The sequence below is a fragment of the Melozone crissalis genome, unplaced genomic scaffold (genome assembly GCF_028551555.1).
Source record: "Melozone crissalis strain CALT ecotype California unplaced genomic scaffold, PUWL_Pcris_2 ptg000002l_1, whole genome shotgun sequence".
Classification (NCBI taxonomy): Eukaryota; Metazoa; Chordata; class Aves; order Passeriformes; family Passerellidae; genus Melozone; species Melozone crissalis.
Genome location: NW_026535780.1, coordinates 23,632,230 through 23,655,188, shown reverse-complemented (window position 1 = coordinate 23,655,188; position 22,959 = coordinate 23,632,230). Strand labels below are relative to the sequence as shown.

The 22,959-nt window shown below is 50.8% G+C and overlaps 1 protein-coding gene across 1 annotated transcript; it reads right to left on the bottom strand.

Annotated features, from left to right (window-relative positions):
• Positions 1 to 18,380: 18,380 nt before the first annotated feature.
• Positions 18,381 to 19,337, bottom strand: ODF1 (outer dense fiber of sperm tails 1). Its single transcript, XM_054295703.1, has 2 exons — positions 19,002 to 19,337; positions 18,381 to 18,813 (listed from the first exon to the last, which is right to left on the bottom strand). Exons 1-2 carry the CDS (start codon positions 19,196 to 19,198, stop codon positions 18,504 to 18,506), a joined length of 507 nt encoding a protein of 168 aa, XP_054151678.1. The 5' UTR covers positions 19,199 to 19,337; the 3' UTR covers positions 18,381 to 18,503.
• Between the last annotated feature and the right edge of the window lie 3,622 nt (positions 19,338 to 22,959).

Genomic DNA, 22,959 nt, shown 5'->3' with positions numbered 1-22,959 from the left:
ATTCATCGGCGCCGCAGGGATGGAGGCGCCCGCAGAGCCACCGCCTGCTGCGGGAGAGCTCCGCGGTCTGCCCCGAGGGGCACGGCCGGGCAGCCGGGCTGCATCCATGGAGGGGAGGGACATCGGGCAGCCGGGCTGCATCCATGGAGGGGAGGGGAGGGACATCGGGCAGTCCGGCGGCATCCATGGGAGCGGAGGGACATCGGGCAGCCCGGCGGCATCCATGGGAGCGGAGGGACATCGGGAAGCCGGGTCCCCAGCGCCACGGCACAGTCGTGGGCTGCGAGTGCCGAGGCGGCTCCCGGCGAGCGCAGCCCGGTACCCCCGTGTGTCACGGCCCAGTACCACCATGTGAATCCCCTCCCGGTACCCCCGTGTGTCCCCTCCCGGTACCCTTGTGTGTGTCCCCACCCCAGTACCCCCGTGTGAGTCACCGCCGCGGCCGCGCAGGCGTCGCGCTCCGCTGGAGCGGCGGCGGAGGAGGCTGGAGGGGATTCCATCTCCTCCTCCTCGTCCTCCTCCTCCTCCGCCGGGAGGCCCCGGGCCCGAGCCGAAAGCTCTCTGTAGCCCAGCCCCTGCAGCTCGGCTCCTCAGCTCGCACTAGAGTACCACAGGGAGGGCTGCGGAGGTGCCGCGGGCGGGAAGAAAACCCGACCCAAAGAGCCCTTTGGCAGCAATTGTGCGGGGCTGGCACGGCTGGCAAGGGCAGCAGTGCGTGTGCAAGGCGGGATCCCACAGACAGGAGATAGCGCTGCCTGGCAGGAGCCTGGGCAGCAGAAAGCAACGAGAACTGCACCTCCGGCAAGCACCGCCCGAGCAGACGCCAAGGGCACAACGTGGCACGGCCTCCTGACACCGCAGATATTTGTGTGTGATATACACATTCCTTGGCCTTTTGACACTTAAATTCTGGACAGTTGTAGCTGTTCTGGAATACAGCTGGGCAGGGTCGGAGGGAAGGACCCATTGCCGGGAGGCAAAGAGCATCTGAGAGCTCCAAAGTCCCACTGGCAGAACAAGATCCGTACCTGTGGGAAGGGGTTGGGCTGCAGGAACGCCTCATGCTTTGGGTGCAGAGGGGCCCTGAGCACGGGGCAGTCTGGTGGCTGACACAGCTCTGCCCTCACATCCCTGCCTACGCTCACATCATCCCTGCTTCTGGCACTGTGTCAAAACCCAAAAGCCTGTCACAAAACCATGTCATGGCGCGGTCAAAGAGGTGCTTAAACAGGACAGGGGGACCAGAAGGTGACAAGCTTTCTTTATCACTTTAGATACGGATTATGTGCTGCTGGCTTGATCCAGTGTGATCTACAGCTCTGATTCAGGACATGGCTGGGTGCTGATGTTCAGCACGCCCCAGTTTGTGGACACCTGCACACCTAATGAGATTAATACCTTTAGGAGTTTATTTAGGTTCTAGTTTCATAAAGCACAGGATCTGGGGAAGAAGGAGGACACATCTTGAGTGTTTAGGTGACAGTGTCTCTTGACTGAGTGCACTCAAGGTAAAAATATGGTCAGTGCTGTTTGACCCACTTCAGGCTTTGAATGGGCAGCAGCAGTCTGGTGAGTGAGCGGTGTAAGCTGTGCGCAGCTCCTCACCTGCTGTATCTCGAAAGAAACCACCCAGATCAGTGTGTTTCTAAAGGGAAATCAAAGTGATGCCTGACTGGGCAAAGTTAGTTTTTTGCCATAGTTAAGAAAGTTGGCTGCCCTTGTTAGCTACAGCCTTTAAGGAACAAAAAGACAAACCCAATTTGATGTACTTACAGTATTTTTGGTGTTAGTAGGTAGCAAGACAAAATGTGTTCCTGTGAGACTATTTCAGTGGCTTTTACCACCACCACCAATAGAAGCTCTGCAACAAAGGATTAACAGATTTAATTTTTCAGTGCTGCTGCTGGGGAGGAGGAGAATTCCTCAGCAGTACGACAGTGCTGTCTTGTGTTCATCACATCATGTCCAAAAAATACAGACCCTGCCTCCTGAAAGAACTTCAGCCTATGTTGAAGACCATTTCAATGCTAAAGCAAATTTTAATTGACCTGAAAGGTGTTGTTTTCTTAAATTATTTCAGTGAAAATTATTTTTTATTACTTACTCCCAGTAAGGAACTGACCTGCTTTATTTCTGCATCTTGCTAATGTTGGTTGGCTCAAATAGGCTGTAAATAAATGTCATTTTTTTGCTTGCATTGTTGCAGCATGCAGGCTGTGTTGGTTTAGAGCTCTTGGGAAGGCACTGCCTTACTCCACAGAGGCTCAGCAGGGCTTGCAGGGTTTGGCAGCTTCAAAGCAGGTTTTAGATGTTACAATATCTGCTGCTCCAGTTTAGTGCCAGGTGGGACAGCCCGAGGTGTCTGCAGGCTGGAGACACCTCTCAGTGTCAGTATTTGGATGGCTGTATGTGGTTCTGGGTGTCTTTCCCCTGGACTCACCTTCCTGTCTGGAGCTCTGAGCCTCTGGTAGTTACTCTGTGAAATCTTCGGTTCTTGCCTTACTGGCACCTGCACTGGCTGTGCTCGGCAGAGGGGATTGCCTGTGCTGTGTCGGAGAGGAGTCAGGAGGGCCAAGCACTGCTTGGGCTCAAGGGCAAAGGGTGGTTTCCATTTCCCTTCTGTTTTCCTCTGCTGGGTGTAGATTGACTGGGGAGAGGGAGGTGCACTTTGCCCTCCCCATGGTGAGCCTCTGCATGGGTACAGATGGTATTGGTGTATTGGTACCTCAGGAGTGGGGCTGGGGGGAGGAGAGAACCGGGCAGGAGGAGCAGAGGTTTGGGGCCAGCCCCACACCCACCTGCACCAGAACCACAGCTGAGGCCGTGCCACTGTGAGTGTAATTAATGCCCGAGTTACAGGGGCACTTTGTAACCCTGAGCACTGACTGCAGTGTCATTTCAGGGCTGGGCTCGACATCACAAGACTCTCTCTAAGGGTCACCAAAGTAAAATAAATTGTTGCTGTTAATGAATCCTTTTGCCTTTGGGCTGTTTTTTCCCTGGTACTTTTTGTTTACACACTGATGTTCTCCTTTCTGTTTTCCTTGCTGCTCCCTACTTTCTTCTGTCTTCAACGTGTATTGAGCAAATTTAATCTCCTATCCTCTGCACAGTTGATTTGCCACCATTGTAATTTGTCCCCAGCTTTGTGGGTGCACAAGTGGAAGTGGGATGCCTTGATACGCTGGGTTGGATTTTAAAGTTTTGACAAACACAGATATTTCCCATGGCAACAAGCTCCATACGATACTCAGCACAAACCTTGCTCTTGCAGAAACAAATGCAGCTCTGCAGTGTCAACTGCTTTCTGTTTAATTGCTGTGAGATATGAAATGGGGTTCTGCGGCTCGGGTAGGATGGGGGAAGCCCCAGGGCTATGCTGGATACCACAAAATTAACCACACAAATTTACTGGATGTGACCCGAAACTGTGCAAGATGAAGAGTCTTTGGCTTTTGCTAGGACAGTAGTTGGTGCAAAAACCTCTTCCTGAAAGTCCCCCTTGCTCTGGCACCCTTCTGGATCCCCCAGAGAGCAGGCACCACTGCCAGAGTGTTCCAGGTGTGGGCACTTGCTGCCTGACCTGCTGACCTGTGGAACTGAGCACCCCTCTGACAAGGCATTTCCAGAGCAGCCCAGGACGTGCCCCCGTGGAGCCAGCTGGGCTCACCCAGGTCTCTGGCCTTGGCTTCCTCCTGGCTGGGCAGCCTTGGAATGCCACTATGCCATGCTATTTCCTTTGCATCCAGTTTCTAAGGACATCTAGGAAAACCCTCCTGATCCTGAGGCCACAAGAAGATAATTAAATCTGTGGTGGATCTCCTTTAAGCTCTCCCTTTTTGTACTCCCAGTATACCAGAGCCAGGACTGAACTACCTTGTGTTTCAGAGAGAAACATACAGAACTCTGTGTGTGTGTGTGTGTGTGTACCCACTTTTTTTTTGCCTAAGAATGTCCAAAATTGTTTATTCCTGACATTCCATTCTGAAGCAGCACTTGCACAGCTGCTTGCTGAGAGGTTCCTGAAAGGTACAGCTTTCCTACAGGACACATCATTTGTGTAGGACACACCATGTGTCTTCTAAGGCCTCATAAACCTGCCTGAGCAGGGGGAGCATGTCACAGGGGCTGCCAAGGCTTGAGCAACGGGGGAGAACTCCTGGGAGGAGGCAGCAGTCAGGGGAGGGCTGTTGCAGAATGTGTTGGACAATGTGTTCCACTGGGCAGCACCTGTGCTGTGAGCAGTGGGGGCTGGCTGGACACAGCAGCCTCAGCCCCAGCTGTTCTGGCCACTGTGGTGCAGCAAAGGGAGCTACAGAGGAGGAGGGTGTCAGTGTAATGGGCCAGGACCAGGTAATAAATTACATAGACTCCATGCTTTTATAGAAGGCTGAATATTTTTATTAAAATATTTTTTATTAAGAAACCCAGGCTTTTATACCTTTGTTTGTTACAGGTTGACCTAATTAGTCCTTCAATCAAAACACTTGTCACCATTGGCTAATTAAAAAAACACCCTTTGCTAAACAAATCCCCATAACACATTCCACATGTTCACAATACCAGGTGTAGTAAGTTAAGAATTGCTTCTCATTCTTTTCTCTGATCTTCTCACAGCCTTTTCCAGAAGAATGCCTGGGAAAGTTGTTTTTCTCTGTGGCCAGGGAGCTGCTGGGGGTGCCAGGGCTCTGCTGGTGGTACATGAGGTTTGCTGCCCTGAAGGGAGGGACTGGAGGAAGACTGAAGAGTGAGAGGCTGGGGTGGGAATTGCAATGGGTCCCTGAGGGAGCACAGGGTATGGGTAGGGCAGGTTGTCTCCTGGCACACTGATAGTTTGGAGTTGTGGCTCATGGGGTTCAAAAATATGCTACTCTAGGACTATGCAAAGTGTAAAAGCCGTAAAAATGACAAATTTAGTTGTAGCTTGTCTTCCCTCTCTAATCAGGGCTTTTTTTTGAGCTTCCCACAAAAAAATAAGCCCAAGTAATGTTTTCCTTTTGCTGTTTTCTTCCCATTCTTAAGTGCAGTGTGCTGGCATTCCTCACACATTCCTCTCGTTGAGTCAGACCCCGGGGGGAGAGAGCAGCAAGGGCCAGGCCAGGCCAGGGCTGCAGGGTCTCAGCTCCAGGCCAGGGCTGCAGGATCTCAGCTCCAGGCGAGGAATGGGGCTGCAGGACCTCAGCTCCAGGCCAGGGATGGGGCTGCAGGATCTCAGCTCCAGGCCAGGGATGGGGCTGCAGGATCTCAGCTCCAGGCCACGGATGGGGCTGCAGGATCTCAGCTCCAGGCGAGGAATGGGGCTGCAGTATCTCAGCTCCAGGCGAGGAATGGGGCTGCAGGATCTCAGCTCCAGGCCAGGGATGGGGCTGCAGGGTCTCAGCTCCAGGCCAGGGCTGCAGGATCTCAGCTCCAGGCAAGGGATGGGGCTGCAGGATCTCAGCTCCAGGCCAGGGTGAGGGCTGCAGGGTCTCAGCTCCAAGCCAGGCCAGGGCTGCAGGATCTCAGCTCCAGGGCTGCAGGATCTCAGTTCCAGGCCAGGGCTGCAGGATCTCCTGCTCTGCTGTGTCCATATCCAGCAGAGGCCAAGGCCAGCGCTGTGCTGCAGGGTGGCAGCTCAGTGCCATCCCGTCCCTGCTCCTGACTGTCACACACTCGGGAATGACCTGCAGGGAGTAATCAATCGTTCAGGGGCTGTTTTTGTAGCTGTTCTTTCTTTTTCCCCTTTCAGAGTTTTGAAATCAAGGGCATGAACTCTTCAAGCAGGGATCTAAGACCCTTTCACAGGAATGTTGCATGTCCCTGGCACAGGGAAGGATGGGGAGGAAGGGCTGGATGTGCCTGTCAAGAAGGGAGTGGAGACCAGCAAAAGCAGAGGAAGTTTTTCTGCCATGGCTGAGCTGGGAAAGCTGTGCCTGTGGCTCCTGTAACATCACCTGCAACCCCCTTTGGGGCAAGACCTGCAGGACCTGCAGAACCTGCAGCTGGGAGCTTCATCTTGGCAATGTCTTCTATTTTTTTTTCCCTTTTTTCCTGTCCTGAGGTAATTTATTTCTCCTTCCTCCAAGTAGTCCTAAAATTAAGCAAAAAGGAGCCAAGAGGAGTTTGTAACACACAACATCCCTGCAAAGCAGGAGACATTCTGTGCTGCCAAGGCTTTGCTCCCCATCCTTGCTGGAGCTGCCTCTGCCTGTGTGTCATCCCCAGGAGCCACCGAGGTGGGACAGGACAGGTCCTGCTCAGAAAGGGTCCCCGGAGCCCAGAGCTCCTCCCGGAGACTGAGCCGCGCTGCAGGCGGCTGCCCCTCCCCGTCTGCTGCCCTGTGACAGCCCGGTGTGCAATTCAGGAGGAAAACAGGGAAAACCTGCTTCTATCAATTTTTATTTTGGCATTAGAAAGGCAAATTGCAGTTCTCAGCAGATTGGGCTGATCTGATTAAATTCTAAATGGTTCCTATGCTGATGGCAGTGCTTCAGGTAACTCAGTAACTAGCCAAAAAAATCCTTCTTTACTGAGAAATATGGGAGGTTCATTTTTCAATCCCTGTAGCTGCTTTAAGATTTTTTTTTAAACAAACAAACCAACCAACCAAACCAAAGTAACTAAATTCCCACCCCCCCCCTTTTCTGAATCTGAATATACTGATTTGGAAATGAAGCCATAAACTATGAAGTCCTCCATCCCAAGACCTTGGTGTCTGGGACATGGACACAGCATTTTGTTTCATGCAATGGGGTTTTCATTAGTCAAAGCTGACAAAAAGCCTCCAGCCTGATTCTTATCATTCTCCTGGTGTTTCCAAGGGCATTTAGGGGATCATAAATACAATGAGGGCCTTTAGGAAAGTTTACAAAGGAACAGAGGAAGCTTCTAAGCTATGGTTGACCCCCACAGGTATAAAGAGCACTGGTAACTATATGGAAACCTGATTTTAGGAAGTTAGTTCTGTAGTAAAGTCTGTGCTAGTAAAAGATAGAAACAGATCTTCACACAGTGACACTGTTCTCTCTGCCATTGCACTGCTGGAAGAAAGCTAAACCAGCACAGCAGGAGGATGTTCAGCAAGTGGTGCCACCCGTGGGGATGTGGGTACCTCCAGAGCAGCCCCACAGCAAGGGCTCCCCTCTCCCAGTGAACAGCCCAGGTTGCTCCACCTGCAGTTTGCAGCTCCTGGTGCTGAGCCTGAAGATGCTGAGGCTGCCCAGCACAGGTTGCCCAGAGACATTGTGGGTGCTCTGGAAGTGTTCAAGGCCATGTGGGACAGGGCCCTGAGCAACCAGATCCATGGCAGTAGGGTTGGGACCAGAGGGACTTAAAGGTCCCTCTTCCCCAAACCATTCTATGATTTATCAGCAGGAACTGGTGTGGGGACATGCTGGCCCCAGTGCCAGGCACTTGGGATCTGAGCTGGCTGGGCTAGGTCAGTGGTGAGCAGCGTGGGGAACAGCCACATCCTGCCCAGGGGGAGAGCCTGGGACATTCCTGTGCGCCTGCCCGCACCCCAGCCCATGGATTGCACTGCCCAGGTAAATGCCAGAGCTGCTGGAGCAGCAGAGTGAGGAGGACAAGCTTGCTCTCTCCTGGCATTGGTCACAGCACCCCTGGAAAGGTCAGCTTCGGGTGGTGGAAGAGAGCCCAACCCCTCAGCCACAGCACCCTCCTGAGCACCTGGTGTAGATGCTCCTAAATGGCAAACACAGGAGAGATGCTCACCCAAGGCTGCAGTCAGGAAGGCTTTGCCCATTCCCTGCTGTGGGTTTTTCTTGCCCAGCTCTGCCCTTCCTGCTATGGAGAATTGATCTAGGCTTGGCTACTGTCAGCAGGTGGGCTTCCCTGAGCAGTGGTCCTTTTGGGGCAGGAGGTGGCCCAGAACCAAATGTGCAGCCTCCTCTGTGTGTGATACTGAGATGTTGCTGCAGAAAGGGCCCTGCCAGCACCTGCAGTGGAGCTTTGGAGAGAAAATTATTTTAGCTGGCTGGACTTAGTGCTCAGCATAGGCTGAAACCACCACTCCAAGAATTTCAGCCCTGTCCAAGACATCTTCAAATCCTGGGAGACCTGAGCTGGGAGCAGAATGTGACAAAAGGCCGTGCTTCTGGGCAAACACTGGAGTTGGTGAGGAGGCCGTGGTGAGCCTGGTGCTCCCTGACATCACATGGATGTTCCTGGTGCTCTCTGGCACCACCTGGATGTTCCTGGTGCTCCCTGACACCATATGGGTGTTCCTGGTGCTCCCTGACATCACATGGATGTTCCTGGTGCTCCCTGACACCACGTGAGTGTTCCTGGTGCTCCCTGACACCACCTGGATGTTCCTGGTGCTCCCTGACATCACATGGAAGTTCTGGTGCTCCCTGACACGAGGGTGCTCTCGGTGTGCTGAGCGAGCATGTCGCTGCGGCGTGGGCAGCTGCCTTCAGCCTGCTGCAGTCTGGCTCCCTGCAGAGCAGAAATTGGAGCCAGGCGCAGCAGTGGCCCAGGGAAAAGACAATTTTTTTTTTCCTTTTAGACCCATAAATTAAACAGAAAATAATTTAGTGCTGCAGATGTTTTTGAATGCTTCTTTTCTGTAAAATATGCCAGCATCCAAGATCCAAACTGCGGCTTCTCTGTGCCAAGAGCAGACCATGAACAGCAACTGATGCCCTTCTGTACCAGGAGTGAATGTCCTAAAATAAACAAGCAAAAAAGGGGAAGAGAAAGTTTGATCAAAAGGAATGTCAGTTGATAAAATAACAAATCCGTTCGCTTATGTAACTTTTACAACCCCTTAGAACTGTGGCCAAAAATTGAGCAATTCCCTTACTTCTCTCTGGTGCCAAGTGACTTTCAATCTGCACTATCTATATTAGCTCATATGAAACTCTTTTGCTACTGCTTTGTTGATTTTAAAGCCCAACTAATTTGGTGTTTTGAAATTAAATTACTGTGGCATTTGCTGGTGGAAAATACAATGAATTTGTGGGAAACACCAGCCTGTGTGACTTGCTTTTGTTCTTTATTTTTCTTTATTTGGAAATTTTAAGTTTATTTCTTTGCCCAGCCAATGACACTGGTGATGGTCACTTTTATTTCAGCTGAAATGTGTCTTAAAACCTGCTGGAGAGTCTCTTTGGCAGCATGAATGTCTTGTCCTCTGAATGCCACCTGCCCCAGCCTGGGGTCCCTATCCCACCTGGAGGTGACAGGAGCCAAGGTTTATCTGGTCAGAAGAACCCAGCCTTATGAGGTCAGCATGGATGGATTTGTAACCATGTCCCCTCTGTCCTCAGCCCTTGGTGTGGAGCTGGGAACCTCCTGGCAAGCATTTATGTGGTGTAGGAACAAAAGAACAGGTGGGGTATGTGCAAAAGGATTTACCAGCACTTCCTTTAAAATGTTAATGCTGCCTCGGGCCTCTTGAGGGTGTTCAGTGATGTGCAATAAATTGCTTTTATATGGCTTTGTAAGCAGTTGTGAATTTAAGACTGTTTTCAAGGAGCAAGAAGTGGTGTGTCTATAATCACGGTCAGGGAGATGGAATAAAAACCTTTTCAGCAAGTGAACATAAAAATATCTGGCCTTTACCTTTTAAGTCTTCTTGATAATGTTTGAAATCCAGTTAAACCTCTATACCCAGGAGAAAACTAGCACAAATAATGTCAGAGAGATTGATGCTAATGCTAAGCAAGGGACAGAGCCTTGGGGTCTTCAAACGCATTCAGTTACCTTTCCTTCTGTAAAAATAAAAGGAATATTCTAAAAATGTTATATTATTATAGGTCAGCTCATCTCCCTACTTGTGATTTGTCATGCTGTCCTCTGGCATAGTAAATGTAAGTGATGAGCTGCTGTTTCTGCCGGATCTCATGGGCCTTCCCACATGAATCATGGGGAGCAAACTGAATTTCATCTCTAATTGGAATTCAAAGAGGCTAATGGACAGAAAGCTGTTAATAGGTCAGAAAGGATAAACTGAGGCCTAGAAAGGCACCTGAATTTGAGTGGAAAGTCTGGGTCTCCCTGAGGGGGAAGAAAGTGGGTGGGAGGGGGGAATGTTTCACTTCCAAGCCAGCCCCATGATGGCACAGATGAAGTCAGGTCTCTGGGTGTTGTCAGGAGACACTCCTGCACAGATGCCAAGCCTCACCTTTACATCTCCAAAACATGATGGGCTAGGACTGACCCAATATTGCTGGAAGAAAAGAGATTAAGGACCAAAATTCAAATCCTGGATAAACCAGAGGCTTTCTTGGAGCACTACAAGATGTACAAGATTTACAGACAAAGAACCAATTAAACTTTCTTGTATGAAGATACCTGTTGTGCAAGAATGTGAGTGTTTAACTGGTAATTTCATCTATTTCTGATTTGAAAGACAAAATTTCCCTTACAGAATACAAAATGTGCTGGGATTCAAGCTGCTGCTGTCATTGGCAGGGGAGGTGCAGGAGCTCCTTCCTGCACCCTGTGGTGAGACTTCCCCAGGATGCTCTGTAGAAGCTAATGAGCCTTTCAGACCAGCAGGCACATCAGGCCATCTGTTCAGCACACTGTGCTTCAGACCATTACATCTCAGCTGCCTGTCCCTGGGTTGAGCTGAATCTTGGGCTCTACCCCAGTTTTTGTCAAGAGGAATCCAATATTGCATGACACACCACCAGCAGGGGGAAATGCCACCAAAGCTTTTGGTACGTCAGCCATATTCCAAAGCCTGTGCCTCTCCTTGGTTTTGGGGCAGGCTATTTATGTAGCCATGCCCACTATTTTCCTGTTTGCATTGCTCCAAAGTCAGCTTTCCTCCTAACATGCAGTTTAATGCTCTTACTTTAAATTTGCCCCTCACTCTGATTCCTTCTGATGTTGTTTGGAACCTTTATTCTTTACTCTTTTAATATATTTCCATGGTTTTTTCACTCAGATGAAGTACAGACTTGAGCACTCTCTGTACCATACTGTGCTGACTCTCAGACACAGAAGCTTTCTGCCAAAACAGTTGGGTGCTGGACATGGTTCTCAGGCAGTCTAAGGGGGCAGCATCTCCCAGCACAATGTCCTCAAGCCTGTGTTTATTTTATCTATGGGAATTCTATTCTGATTTTTTTTTTTATGACACCGTTGGCCAACCTTATCCTTGTTCTGTCAGTAAAACATTGCCAGAGAGATGAGCAGAAAACCAGAAAGGCCCCAGCACTGTCCTTAGGCAGCACTGCTTCTCATCCTGGGTGACTCCTGTAGCTGTGGACATGGCACAGCAGAGGCCCAGCTGCTCCTGGCACAGAGCAGGAGGCACAATGATCTGGCTGCAAACAAGGTGCAGCTTTTGCATTGGGGTTCCCAGCAGACGGGGACAGTCTATTACAGTCCATTATTACTGATAAATTCCTATCATAGAGGCTATTAGAGGGCAAGTTTTGGTTGTGCTGCCTGCAGAGCTGCCTGCTGCTGCTGACACCAAGAGGCAAGGCATTTCCCCTCTCCCCAGCTGCACGGTGCTCCATGAGCTCATTTTTAAATGGCCTCTTTTAGACCAGATTTTACCTAAATCTAAACCTTACCATCTCCTGGCTGGAGCCAAGCTCTGCTGCACTGGCTTTCCTGCTCCCTGGCAGCACATGGCCCTGAGGCCCAGGCTGGGGGCTCAGCAGAGGGTGTGCAGCCCTGGAGAGCTGTGTGTGTGTGTTTTCTCCTGTACAGCTCAAGGGTTCATGCAAAATGAACCAGGTCTGCAGAACATCTAGCTGCATCCCTTGCAGGGTGTCCCCTGTGCTCTGGTTCCCTTGTGCTCATGCTGACATCAAGACCTGCATTGGCTTTTGGCTCAGTCCTCTCCACTTGCTGTCAGGGTGATGGAACATCTCTTTAAAGGTTTGTTTGTGCTTTAGAAAATTCTCCCCAAACACAGCTGGCACATTTGTCCTCACTATATCCTCTCTGCAAGGGCTCTGGGTGCATGTGGTGGGATTGAGGTGGTTGATCCCACTTCCACAGCAGGCTGCAGGCACCCTGGGAGAAGAATGGGGTCCTGCTGTGGTATTCAACCCTGCAAACACACAAAGCGGGGACCCAGGAGCAGGAAACTTGTTCTTCTCACTAATAATGTCCTTGGGTGGGCTGGTGCTGAAGGAGCTCAGCACTGAGGGAGCAGAACTCACACCCCTGCGCTGTGCCTGCCTGGGGGCCAGGAGGACAAGAGCCAGTTTGCAGGAGCTCCCATGAGGACAGGGCTCAAGCTGCAGGCAGCAGGACCCTGCCTGCAGGGAGCCAGCAGCTTGTGCTTTGCTGGGAGCCAGCAAGGCTGCCCAGCCCCAGGGCACTGTCTGGCCAGTGGTTGCTGACCTATTTACTGCTGCTCCTCCCTGCCTGCTGCAATCCTCTGCCATGTCAGGACTTGCTTTTCCTCTGCTTTCCAGATGAAGCAAGCACATATAAATGGCTGAATAGTACTACAGTACAAGCATTGCTCCTCCTCCTTTAGTAGCTGCTCTGAAGAGTAAACAGTGAGTGCTTCCATCCTTCAGGTTGTTTTGGTGCTTTAATCCAATATGAAGTGTCATCCTCTGTGCACACTTTGCATACGTCTCCTAGAAGAAACCTACCATATTGTCATGGAGTCAGCTCCACCACATTTGAAATCTCCTGCTAGCTGGGCACCCAGGCCAGACTGGATGGCTTGGAGTTTATGTAGGTCAGTCCCTTGGGCTGTTTTTAAATATTGAGGTGAGGATTACATTACACTGGTGCACTACCATCCATAAATCTCTTTGGGTGCCAGCCCAGGATTTCAAGCTGAGTGCCTGGCTCACCAGGCACACCAAGCAGCCGAGAATGGGCAGGTACCTGGTCAGACAAGGTGGGATTTTGACACTTTCCCCCAGATGATTGAGTTTTCCTCTTAGCTCTGTGTCCTGGTCATGTAAACATCTCTGTGTTTCTCCAAGGGTGCTAACTGTGTAGGTGTTCACAGTAATGGTGAAGTTCTGCTGTGTGTTGTTGTTGTCCGGAGGAGGATTTCGTGGGAATACAAAGTGCTCAAGACATGGCATGAGTGGGCTCAAAGTGCTGGAATTTAAATTTATTCATCTCTTTTCAATGTCCTGGAGCCTTACTGAATTTGGAGTCAGTAAAACCTCACCAAGGCTGCATGACTTTTAGCTGCTACAACCAGCTGTTACTACCTGCTACAGTGCTGGTTTCCTTTTCTTCTGCTGCCTCTCTACCAAAAGATGCTCACTGATTTTAATTATTTGTTTGCATGAGGTCCTTATGCCAAATTTGTTCTCCACATCTCCTACTGCAGTCATCTCTTTTGCATCCTGCAGATTCTGCTCATATTTAAACATTTCCAGCAGGTTTCCAGAAGAGAGGGAAAAGCCAAGACACAAAGCAATGGTGGTCACAGCTTGGCATTTCTGTTACAGCTGGCCGAGCAGGAGGCAATGGCTCTGAAGCACCTTGGAGTTGTTCTGAGTGGCTGTGCTCAGGTCTGAGTGTCTTCAGAGCACTTTGCTGTGACCCCAGCCTCTCCACTTCCCCATCCCTCTTCTGCTCTGCCAGAGGATAGAGCCCTCCCTCGCTGCTGGGCTCTGCAGAGTCTGTCCCAGTGGCTGCCCAAAGCTGGGCTCCAGTGCCGTGCCATGGCTGCTGTCAGGCTGCTCGTCCCTGGGTGTGACAAACTCTGCCAGGTCCCTGTGCCTACCCACTGACTTCTGCTCACACTCTCCTGGAGGCGCCTCCTGGGCCATAGCCAGCTGCCCTGGGTGGTGTTCCAGGCTCTGCGGCGGCAGGAGCACGGCCCTGTGTCCCACAGGCACAGGCAGGCGGGGGCTGGTGGCAGCCCCGGGGCCGGGGCGCGGGAGGGGACAGGCCAGGCTGCTGTGGCCGCTGCGGGCCCTGCTCCTCCCTTCGAGACCCAGGACCCTCCAGGGCTTTGGGCCAGACCTCGGCAGAGAGAGGATTTTGTTTTCTCTTTTGACATGTTGTGAAGTGCCACATGCACTCGTGTGACTGTGAAACAGAGCCCTGGCAGCTCTCCCTTTTGCAGGCTTTTCTGCAAAAAACCCCTAAACCCAAACAAGCAAAAGAGAGGAGACTGTATTTTATTTTTATAGCAAGTTAAAACCTGTTCTAGTGAGGTGTGGGTGCTGATGATTTTTAGTTTTCAGATTTTTTAATTCTAGCATTGTTGTCACTTGCAGGCCTTTAAAGACTCCATGTAACACCCCAAGATAGGAACCAGCACAAGCAACCAGAGAGTGCAGGAGGGACCTGCTGTTATTTATAATTGATGTTGAAATTGAGAAACACAATTGCATGGAGAGCATTTCACACCACATAGCAGGGCAATTGAAAGGATAACCTCCAGGACAGCAAAACTTGGTTCATGTAGAGTGGGGTTTCAAGAGAAGAAGCAAACCCTCACACATCACTTGTCAAAAGAAAGGCCTGAGCTATAGCAATTGGAGGGCACAAATGGGATGGCAGAGGGAATTAGAAGACAGACAGAGATGGAAAACTTCCTTTTCATTCCAGAGACCAGGGAAAGGACCTGTAGGGTTAAAGAGGACAAGCAAGGGCCAGTGTCCCATGCTTGTGGAGGTGGCAGCTTCACGAGAGTCATGCCAAGCGTGCTGGAAGGATCAGCTTACTCCTCACCTAAATTCAGTGCAGGGTTATTAATGAGGTGGCAAATGCAGAGTCCAGAATGACAACAAATCTATGGAGTCTTTGGAACAAAGGCAGAGTTGAAAACATGGGTCCTGCTCTCTCTTATAAACTCTTAGGGCTTTCTCCAGGGGAGATGATGGAAAACAGGCTTGGAAAATTTACCTAAGAAACTAAGATGCCAAACAGCTTAGCAAGGTCAATGGTTAAATTTAACTTTAAGCACAAACACAATGGATGGATGAAGCTTCTCACCTCATGAGGAGGTGCAGTGGAGGGCAGCTGCACCAGCCCCACCTGGCTGGGGTGATGCCCAAAGCCTGGTCATGCTGCTGCTCGAGGATGAGGACAGGAGGTGTGAGGAGTGGAGCTGGCCCCTGTGACAGGCATTTAATTTAGTCCTTGGCAGAAAGAGCCCTGCCAAGTAGGCACTGCCCACTGGGAGCAGCAGCCCCCTGCCCGAGCAGTGCTGTGCTCTCAGGAGCAGTGGGCACCGAGGCACAGGGGGAGAGGAAAGATGGGATCTTTTCACCTTCTCATGAAGGCACTGCTCTCCCCAAGTTTTCAATAGCAGGGAGAGAAACAACAGTTCAACACAGCCTAAACCTGTGTAGAGCACAGCAGAGCACTGCCTGGCTGCAGGAAAACCCCTAGAAATTGATGCCTGAGGAAAGGTCTGGATTTAGCATCCTCAGATGACCTCTTGTTACAAATTCCTTGGCTATTTATAAATGCCCCCCATAAGACTAGAGTTCAAGAATGCACTAACATTTAGAACTACAGAGCCAATTCGCCCTCTCTGATATCTTCCTTGTGCTAGGGAGTTCAGAGAGAGTATCTGCTGCGTGAGGATGGTCAAGATTGGCCCCAAAAATAATTTGTTGCAACAACATACTGAAAAATACATGAACCACTGAAGCCCCTGTTGGGCTGATAACTGTGGCAGACAGGATGCTGAAGGAAATGAAAGTGGCCTTAAACAGGAGCCTTAGCTCCATGGGGGAGAGCTGCAGGATCAAAGGTCAATACAATCCAGAGTAGAAACCTAATGTGATGGTGGTCTGTCAACAGGTGGTCTGTCCTGAGAGCTCTTGCACACCCAGGATCACAAAACAGCTCTATCTCTTGTCCTCCTCTTCACTTGTTATTAGTGTTACAGAAAAAACCACCAGCTCCAGTGTCTGCCAGCCTTATTGCTTTGTGACACCACCCTCAGTGTGTTTGCTTTGAATAGAAGAGTTGCATGGTGGTAAATTTTGAAAAATAGTATCTGCCACCTAGTGGTAAATGATTTTTTTTATGGGAGATGATACAGCTTGCTGGGTTAATATTGGCTTTCCAAAGGTATTCTCTCCTTGAAAACTCTCAGTATATGTTTATTATAGATTTTGGGCTAAGTTCCAAATTGTTAACAGCATGTAGGTATTAACAAAACCAAGGGACTATTTCAGTGATTTGCTTCTATTACAGAAAGGTCTCCAAGATGCTCCTACTAGCCTAGACTAGCAACTCACAGGATGTAATATGAATTCAGAATTTTCCTCAGAAAGTCATATCTGTCAATAAGTGCTCAAGAGTGAAATTTAGTTTCAGGAGCACGAGGAGCCTAATTCAGGAACAGCGTGTGAAGAGCATGTGTTAAAGGATGAGCAATAAGGATAAGAGCAGCCGTAGCCAGCCCTGTGATTGCTGTGGGACTCGATGTGTTCTGCAAGTCACGGGTAGAGGGGAGGTGTTGAAATATGTTTCCCTTCTGCATGCTTAGACAGCTTCTGTAGAAATCATTACAAAGGGCAAAAGTCCTGTCACAAAGGGGTTTTGGTTTTATTACTTGGTGGGTTGCTTTGTAGGAAGCTGGTCTTTCCCAGTCCATCCCCAGTCCCTATCCCTGCTGTGTGCTCTCACTGGAGGCTCCCTTGCAGCCTCCCAGGTGAGAGGGGTGGCTTAGGTTTAACCATCCTTGGCCAACACCAGCAGGATCAAACTACCTGTGCATGGGCACCCTTTCAGTATATTAGGAATGTCTGTAAGAATGATGAAGAGACACTTGACACCAAGGCCTGTAGTGACTGGAGAAGCAGTTTTAAATGGAAAAAGATTAGATTTAAATGTGATATAAGGAACATTTTATTTTTATTATGATGGGGGTTAGACACTGTAACAGGTTGCCCAGAGCCCAGGTTGGATGGGTACTTGAGCAGCCTGGAAGATGTTCCTGGTCATGGTAGGGGCATTAGACAAAGTCACCTTCCAAAACTATTCCATGGTTGTGTGGTTCTATATTGACCCAGCTATACACTAAGCCTATAAAGTTTAACATTTATTAACACATGTTATTTCAAGTGGTAGCTGGATGCTGAAAGTATCCCAGAAGCAGTTAATTTCTTGCACCACAGTTAAATCACCAAGCTGTTTATAGCCAAGCTAAACTGATCCTCAGCTGATCTGCGTGTAACATGTCTGACTGAAGGAGCTCCCTCCCACCCAGAGGACAGGAGCAGGTGGTGATGGAGCCAAGGGCCTCCCCCAGCCATGGACTCAGGGCTCTGTAACCCATCCCCTGTGATTCACCACCCTCATGAGGTGAAAGTCAGCTGTGAAAGTGAGCCTGTCTGTTTGCAGGCTGTACATAAACCACTGGCTTTGTTTTCTTCAGGTGTGAGTGTTTCCAGGGGAATATTCCCTGCTGCAGCAGTGAGTGGGTGCTTTTGGCACTGGGGACCCCTTGGATGCACTGAGACACATTGATCCAGTTGGTGTGAGGGTCCTTTAGGAGTCAGGGTCCCCATAGGTGACAGCCACCAACTGCATTTCTCAAGCAGGCTAATGGCAGGGACAGCACTCCACTCTGAAGAGTTTCAGCTGGGCAGCACACCTGCACAGCAGCAGCCCACAGGTGCTCACCCTCTCCCCTGGCAGGTTAGGGAACAGCAGATTCTGTGCCAGCACAGCCTAAAACATTGAGCTCCCTGTTAGGAAAGTCTGCTGCAGGGGAGTGCATGACATGAAGAGGAGGCAGCCTTCCTCCCTCCAGCCCCAGGGGCTCATGAAGCCTGAAGCAGGTGGTGCTCACTGGGGAGATGCTGGCCCAGGTGGCTGGTAAATGCAGGTATGTTCTGTTACACTCCTTTCTGCAGTGGGAAGTAATGCTACTTCCCACAGGAGTGCATACCCAAGTGCTGAACCTAGGGCAGCAAAATTAAAATCACCTTCAAGCAATTATATGACAATTCTCCCCCTCTCCCAACATGAAAAATGTTTTCTTATTATTTTGGAGCCATTGATTCAGCAGGAAATGGTGTCATTCCCTCCTCAGGTGTTGAGTTCTACCCTAATCCCAACTCTTCTAAGAAAAAGCTCTCTGTCCTTCCACAGCTTTTCCCAACCAGGCACTCTGCGCAAGAACCAAGCCAAGGGAACAAAAGGTACGGCTTGATCTTTTGGGGAGAAAGCTCCACCCCTCAAGGTGTTTCAAGATTTTCCTCCTAGAAATACCCAAGGGCTCAAATGGAAGAGGTTGGATTGAGAGAAGTGTCCTTACAGAAATGTGACTGATCAGAAGTGGTGCCTCTCAGCCTTTAAAATCCATGAGATTGTATGCCCTGAATCCACCACCTCTAGCCCTGCCTTCAGTACCCAGCAAGTGACCGGTCATGTATGCCCAAAAACATCTGTGTTTTCCTGATGGCACTCCCCTTTTTGCCCACCAAACCCCTTCAAAATGAGGCTCACACAACCTGCTCAGTATGCTGCTTTCTTTAATGGAAGAAGTAAGAGAAGCTCTGACACAGATCCAAATGTCATGAAGAGAAGGCTTGATGCAAAGGAATGGCCCGGCTGGTTTGGTTTCCTGCTGCAGCTCATTAAGGGCAGAGGTAAGGGTAGCACTTGGGTGGTGGGCAGCACTTGGGTGGTGGGAGGCACTTGGATTCCACGGAGTATGTCACCTCCTGGTCACACACCCCTGGCGGCAGGCAGAATTCCTTCACGAACCTTTTGTAGTTACTGGTCTTTGCCAGGGGGGTGTTGCACTCCATCTTGCGCTCCGCTGACACCGTCACCTTCCCGTCCTTCACCGTCACCGTGATGTCTTTGGGGTCAAAACCCTTCACATCGATCAAAGCCAAGTTCTGACCACTGCACGAGTTCAGCATCATGCCAAGTCTTTTCGTTCTGGAATTAAAACAAGAGGTGGATCTTTACTTTCCCGTATCCCTTTCAATTTATTTCTCCAAAATGGCTATTTCGCTCCCACCCTAGTTACCTGTACCAACCTTTGCTCCCGACAGCAATGTCCGACCTCCCTTCATCCTACCCTAAAGGCAGCCAGTGTCAGTGGAAAGCAGGCAGCTCTCTCTTACCTGTCGTTTTTCACAGCGACGCACCGTCTCCGGAAGCAGGGGCTGGGCAGGGAGCAGCAGGAGAGGACGCAGCGGTTCATGCGGGCCGTGCACAGCCTGTCCCGGAGCAGCTGCAGCCGCAGGTCCAGCAGCCTCATCTGCCTGTTGATTTGCCGCAGGTTCTGCATGCTGTCCTCCTGCAAGTAACAGTGCGCCATTGTCAGGCTGGAAGTGTGTCAGGGCAAGAGCGATCTGGAGTGCCCCGAGAGCTTCATCTGCTGCCGAGCCTGGGGCAGCGCTGCCGTTGTTGCCGCGGCCTCCCGGCGCTGCCTCACGGCTCCGCGGGCCCGGCCGCCACCGTTCTGCCGTCACCATGGCAACAACGGCCGGGCCCGCGCTCAGCCCAGGGCCTGCAGCGGCCGGCCCGGCCCGGGATGGACACGGCAGGGACAGGCCGGGGATGGGCACGGCAGGGACAGGCTGGGGATGGACACGGCAGCAGGGACAGGCTGGGGATGTACACGGCAGGGACAGGCCGGGGATGGACACGGCAGGGACATGGCAGGGACAGACACGGCAGGGACAGGCTGGGGATGGACACGGCAGCAGGGACAGGCTGGGGATGTACACGGCAGGGACAGGCCGGGGATGGACACGGCAGGGACATGGCAGGGACAGACACGGCAGGGACAGGCTGGGGATGGACACGGCAGGGACATGGCAGGGACAGACACGGCAGGGACAGGCCGGGGACGGACACGGCAGCAGGGACAGGCTGGGGATGGACACGGCAGGGACAGGCTGGGGATGGACACGGCGGCAGGGACATGGCAGGGCTGGACACGGCAGGGACAGGCCGGGGATGGACACGGCGGCAGGGACAGGCTATGGATGGACACGGCAGGGACAGGCCGGGGATGGGCACGGCAAGGACAGGCCGGGGATGGGCACGGCAGGGACAGGCTATGGATGGACACGGCAGGGACAGGCCAGGGATGTACACGGCAGGGACAGGCCGGGGATGGGCACGGCAGGGACATGGCAGGGCTGGACACGGCAGCAGGGACAGGCTGGGGATGGACACGGCAGCAGGGACAGGCTGGGGATGTACACGGCAGGGACAGGCCGGGGATGGACACGGCAGGGACACGGCAGGGACAGGCTGGGGATGGACACGGCAGGGACATGGCAGGGACAGACACGGCAGGGACATGGCAGGGACAGACACAGCAGGGACATGGCAGGGACAAACACGGCAGGGACAGGCCGGGGACGGACACGGCAGCAGGGACAGGCCGGGGATGGACACGGCAGCAGGGCATATGTGCAGTGGCTGGGCTGCAGAGCCCTCATGGGCATTGGGGGGCACAACTTGCATGCAATTTTGCACACAGTGTTGCTTCAGTGTGCCTGCCCAAAATTCCCACCAATGATCCTGACCATCAGCTTCCATCCCATCACCTCTGACAAGTGCTGGAGCCAAGACATGAAACATACTCCCTGAGGCTGGCCTGTGACACAAAAGTTAATTCCAGGCTCAGCAGCACCAACACCCTTGTCTCTCAGGCATCTGCCCAGTGGCAAGCCAGATGATGTGTTATTTTCCCAAGGTGAAATATGAATTTGGCTTGTCAAAAAATCAAAAGAGCCATATTATTTTATATTTTTATATTTTATATTATTTTATATTGAATGGTAGCCTCATCCATAAAAAGTAATAAATTGCTTTGTGCTTTATTACTCATAAAGGGCATCACTTTTTTGGTCTGAAGACAAATCTTTTATTTAAAAGCGGATTTCAAAGGCTGACAACATGTGAAGGGTCCCTCCTGTGTGGAGCCTGCACCCCCCTCTGATGGCACTACTTTGTCTTTAAAACTCTGACACGCTCTATTCTCTTCAGCTCTACATGAAAGAGTCCTTCAGGAGGTCTCTCTTGCCTGCTGAGCCTGAACCCTTCATTTCCTGGGGGGGGTTTTGTTTGCCAAGCCCAGTCTGAAGAGATGAGGTCTGGAGCAGATCACTTGAACTGAGCTGATCACTCTAATCAAGCTCAGTCTCCCTTCTGATACACGAGTAGGGACCACAAGTGCCCTGCAGAGCAAAGATGCTGAACACAAGGGTGTGTATCAAAACAAAACTTCTGCAGGGAAAGCAACAACTCAAAAAATAACTTGAAGATAAACCTTCCTGGTACATGAAACTGGGGTGTTGAGGATTTGCCATGTGCCCCACAGGAGATTGAGGAGGGTCTGCAGGCAGTGGGTTGCTGGCTCCTTTGGGATGCATGTTTATGCCAAGGGATGTGAGCTTTTCCCCACAGGCATGCTCATCCAGGGAGACTGTCCCCAGAGCAGGGGAGCATCAGCATGGGCTGCAAGCAGAGCACTGAGCAGAGGGACCTGCAGGCCAAACAACCCTGGGGGGACATCATCACATACCATACACAGGATAAGCAGGTGTGTGTGGACACAAATCAACCAAGCAGGTGCTGGCCAAGCTCTGCTCTCCTCCACTGCCCCCTTTCCCATCATCATCACGGGCAGAAGGGCAGCACCCAGCAGTGCTGTTGGCTTGCATTGCCTTGGGAGCAGTGTGCTTTGCCTTGTCTCGCTGCGTCCCAAAACCTCCCAGGAAATCCTGCAGTTGGATGAAACACTGTGCCCACTGTGGAATTAATTAATCCAGGGATGACAACACTGGTTTATAGAGACTTCCCAAAACACCCCGGTGTGGAGCTCCTCATCCCCAAGGGGTCTCTCACACCAGCCACATACCTGCACTTGTGTTTGCAAGCAGTGTTTAAAAAACATAAAAGCCTATCTGCAGGCAGGATGTTTTTGTAATGCTCTGAAAAAAGGGCTGTAGCTTTTAAAACAATGCAAATATAGAGCTCTGAAAGTAATTTGTAGCCTTGTTTTCCATTACTGCAGCAACTAAGCAATGTTGGTAAAGAGCTTTTTTTCATGCTTCTATTGCTGTTTTTTGTTACTCCCACACACTTTAAACTTTTGGTCTTCTGCTGCAAATTGTTCACTTTGCACATATAAGAGATGGATGAGTGGCTAGACTAGACAATAATTATGTTTCATCTTATATTTTATGAAATTTCTATAAAGATCTGCGTGGCCGTAATCCTCAGTGTGACTTCCTAGGGGCTGAGCAGAAGGGGGCACCTGCTCTGGCTGACAAGTGACTCTCTTGGTCATATGTACTTGGAAAGAGCTTTGGAAGGTGATTCCTGCCTCTTTCTACCGCTTAACACTATTTGCAGATTACAGCAGCTGAGTATTACAAATTTAATTTCAGAGTTCTCAGACACATGTGGTCATTTCCAGTAGTGCCTCCAGAGAGCTTACAGTCTGTTGGTGTCATTTTTAGGAAAGGGGCCCTCAAAAGCATTCAGAGAAGAAGGACTGATCTCTCTCTTTTGGCAAATGAGGATGGGTTGCCTGGTATCCCTTGACAGGCTTTCACTCCCTTTGGGTGCTGGCAGCACACAGAAACCCATGCTCTTAACAGTTCTAAGGAGTCAGATCCCACCTCAGGCTGGTACATGAAAGCCAAAAACTGTTAACAATAAAAATCCCTGAATTACAGCGATTTCTGAAAATATGTGACTGTAATAAAGGGCTGGGCTCCTTACTCATGAGAAGCTATTTGATTTACAGAAACAGCTCACTCCTGAGGCAGGCTGATCTGCCATGTGTTAAACAAGCATTTCTTGATAGGCTGCTTCCCACAGCCACAGCTGTGTCCTCCACTTCCTCCCCGGCTCCCCTGCATCAACATCAACGTGCTGTCCTGGGCTGGAGCAGCCTCAGAGGAGGGTGGGATGGGATGGATGGCTGAGCCAGGGCATGAGGATCAGGCTGGGAAACATCACCCACTGTGAGTAATCCTGCTGCTGCTGCCTCTGGGACGTATCAGGAAGAGAGTTGTACTGCAGGAAGGTGAGCTGCTCTGTAATTATTTCCTG

Excerpts from the sequence above, each read along its gene's own strand:
- ODF1 (XM_054295703.1), bottom strand. The coding sequence starts at position 19,198 with ATGGCGCACTGTTACTTGCAGGAGGACAGCATGCAGAACCTGCGGCAA. Across the intron at positions 18,814-19,001 it reads GTCGCTGTGAAAAACGACAG|AACGAAAAGACTTGGCATGA; the intron begins GTAAGAGAGAGC and ends TTTTAATTCCAG.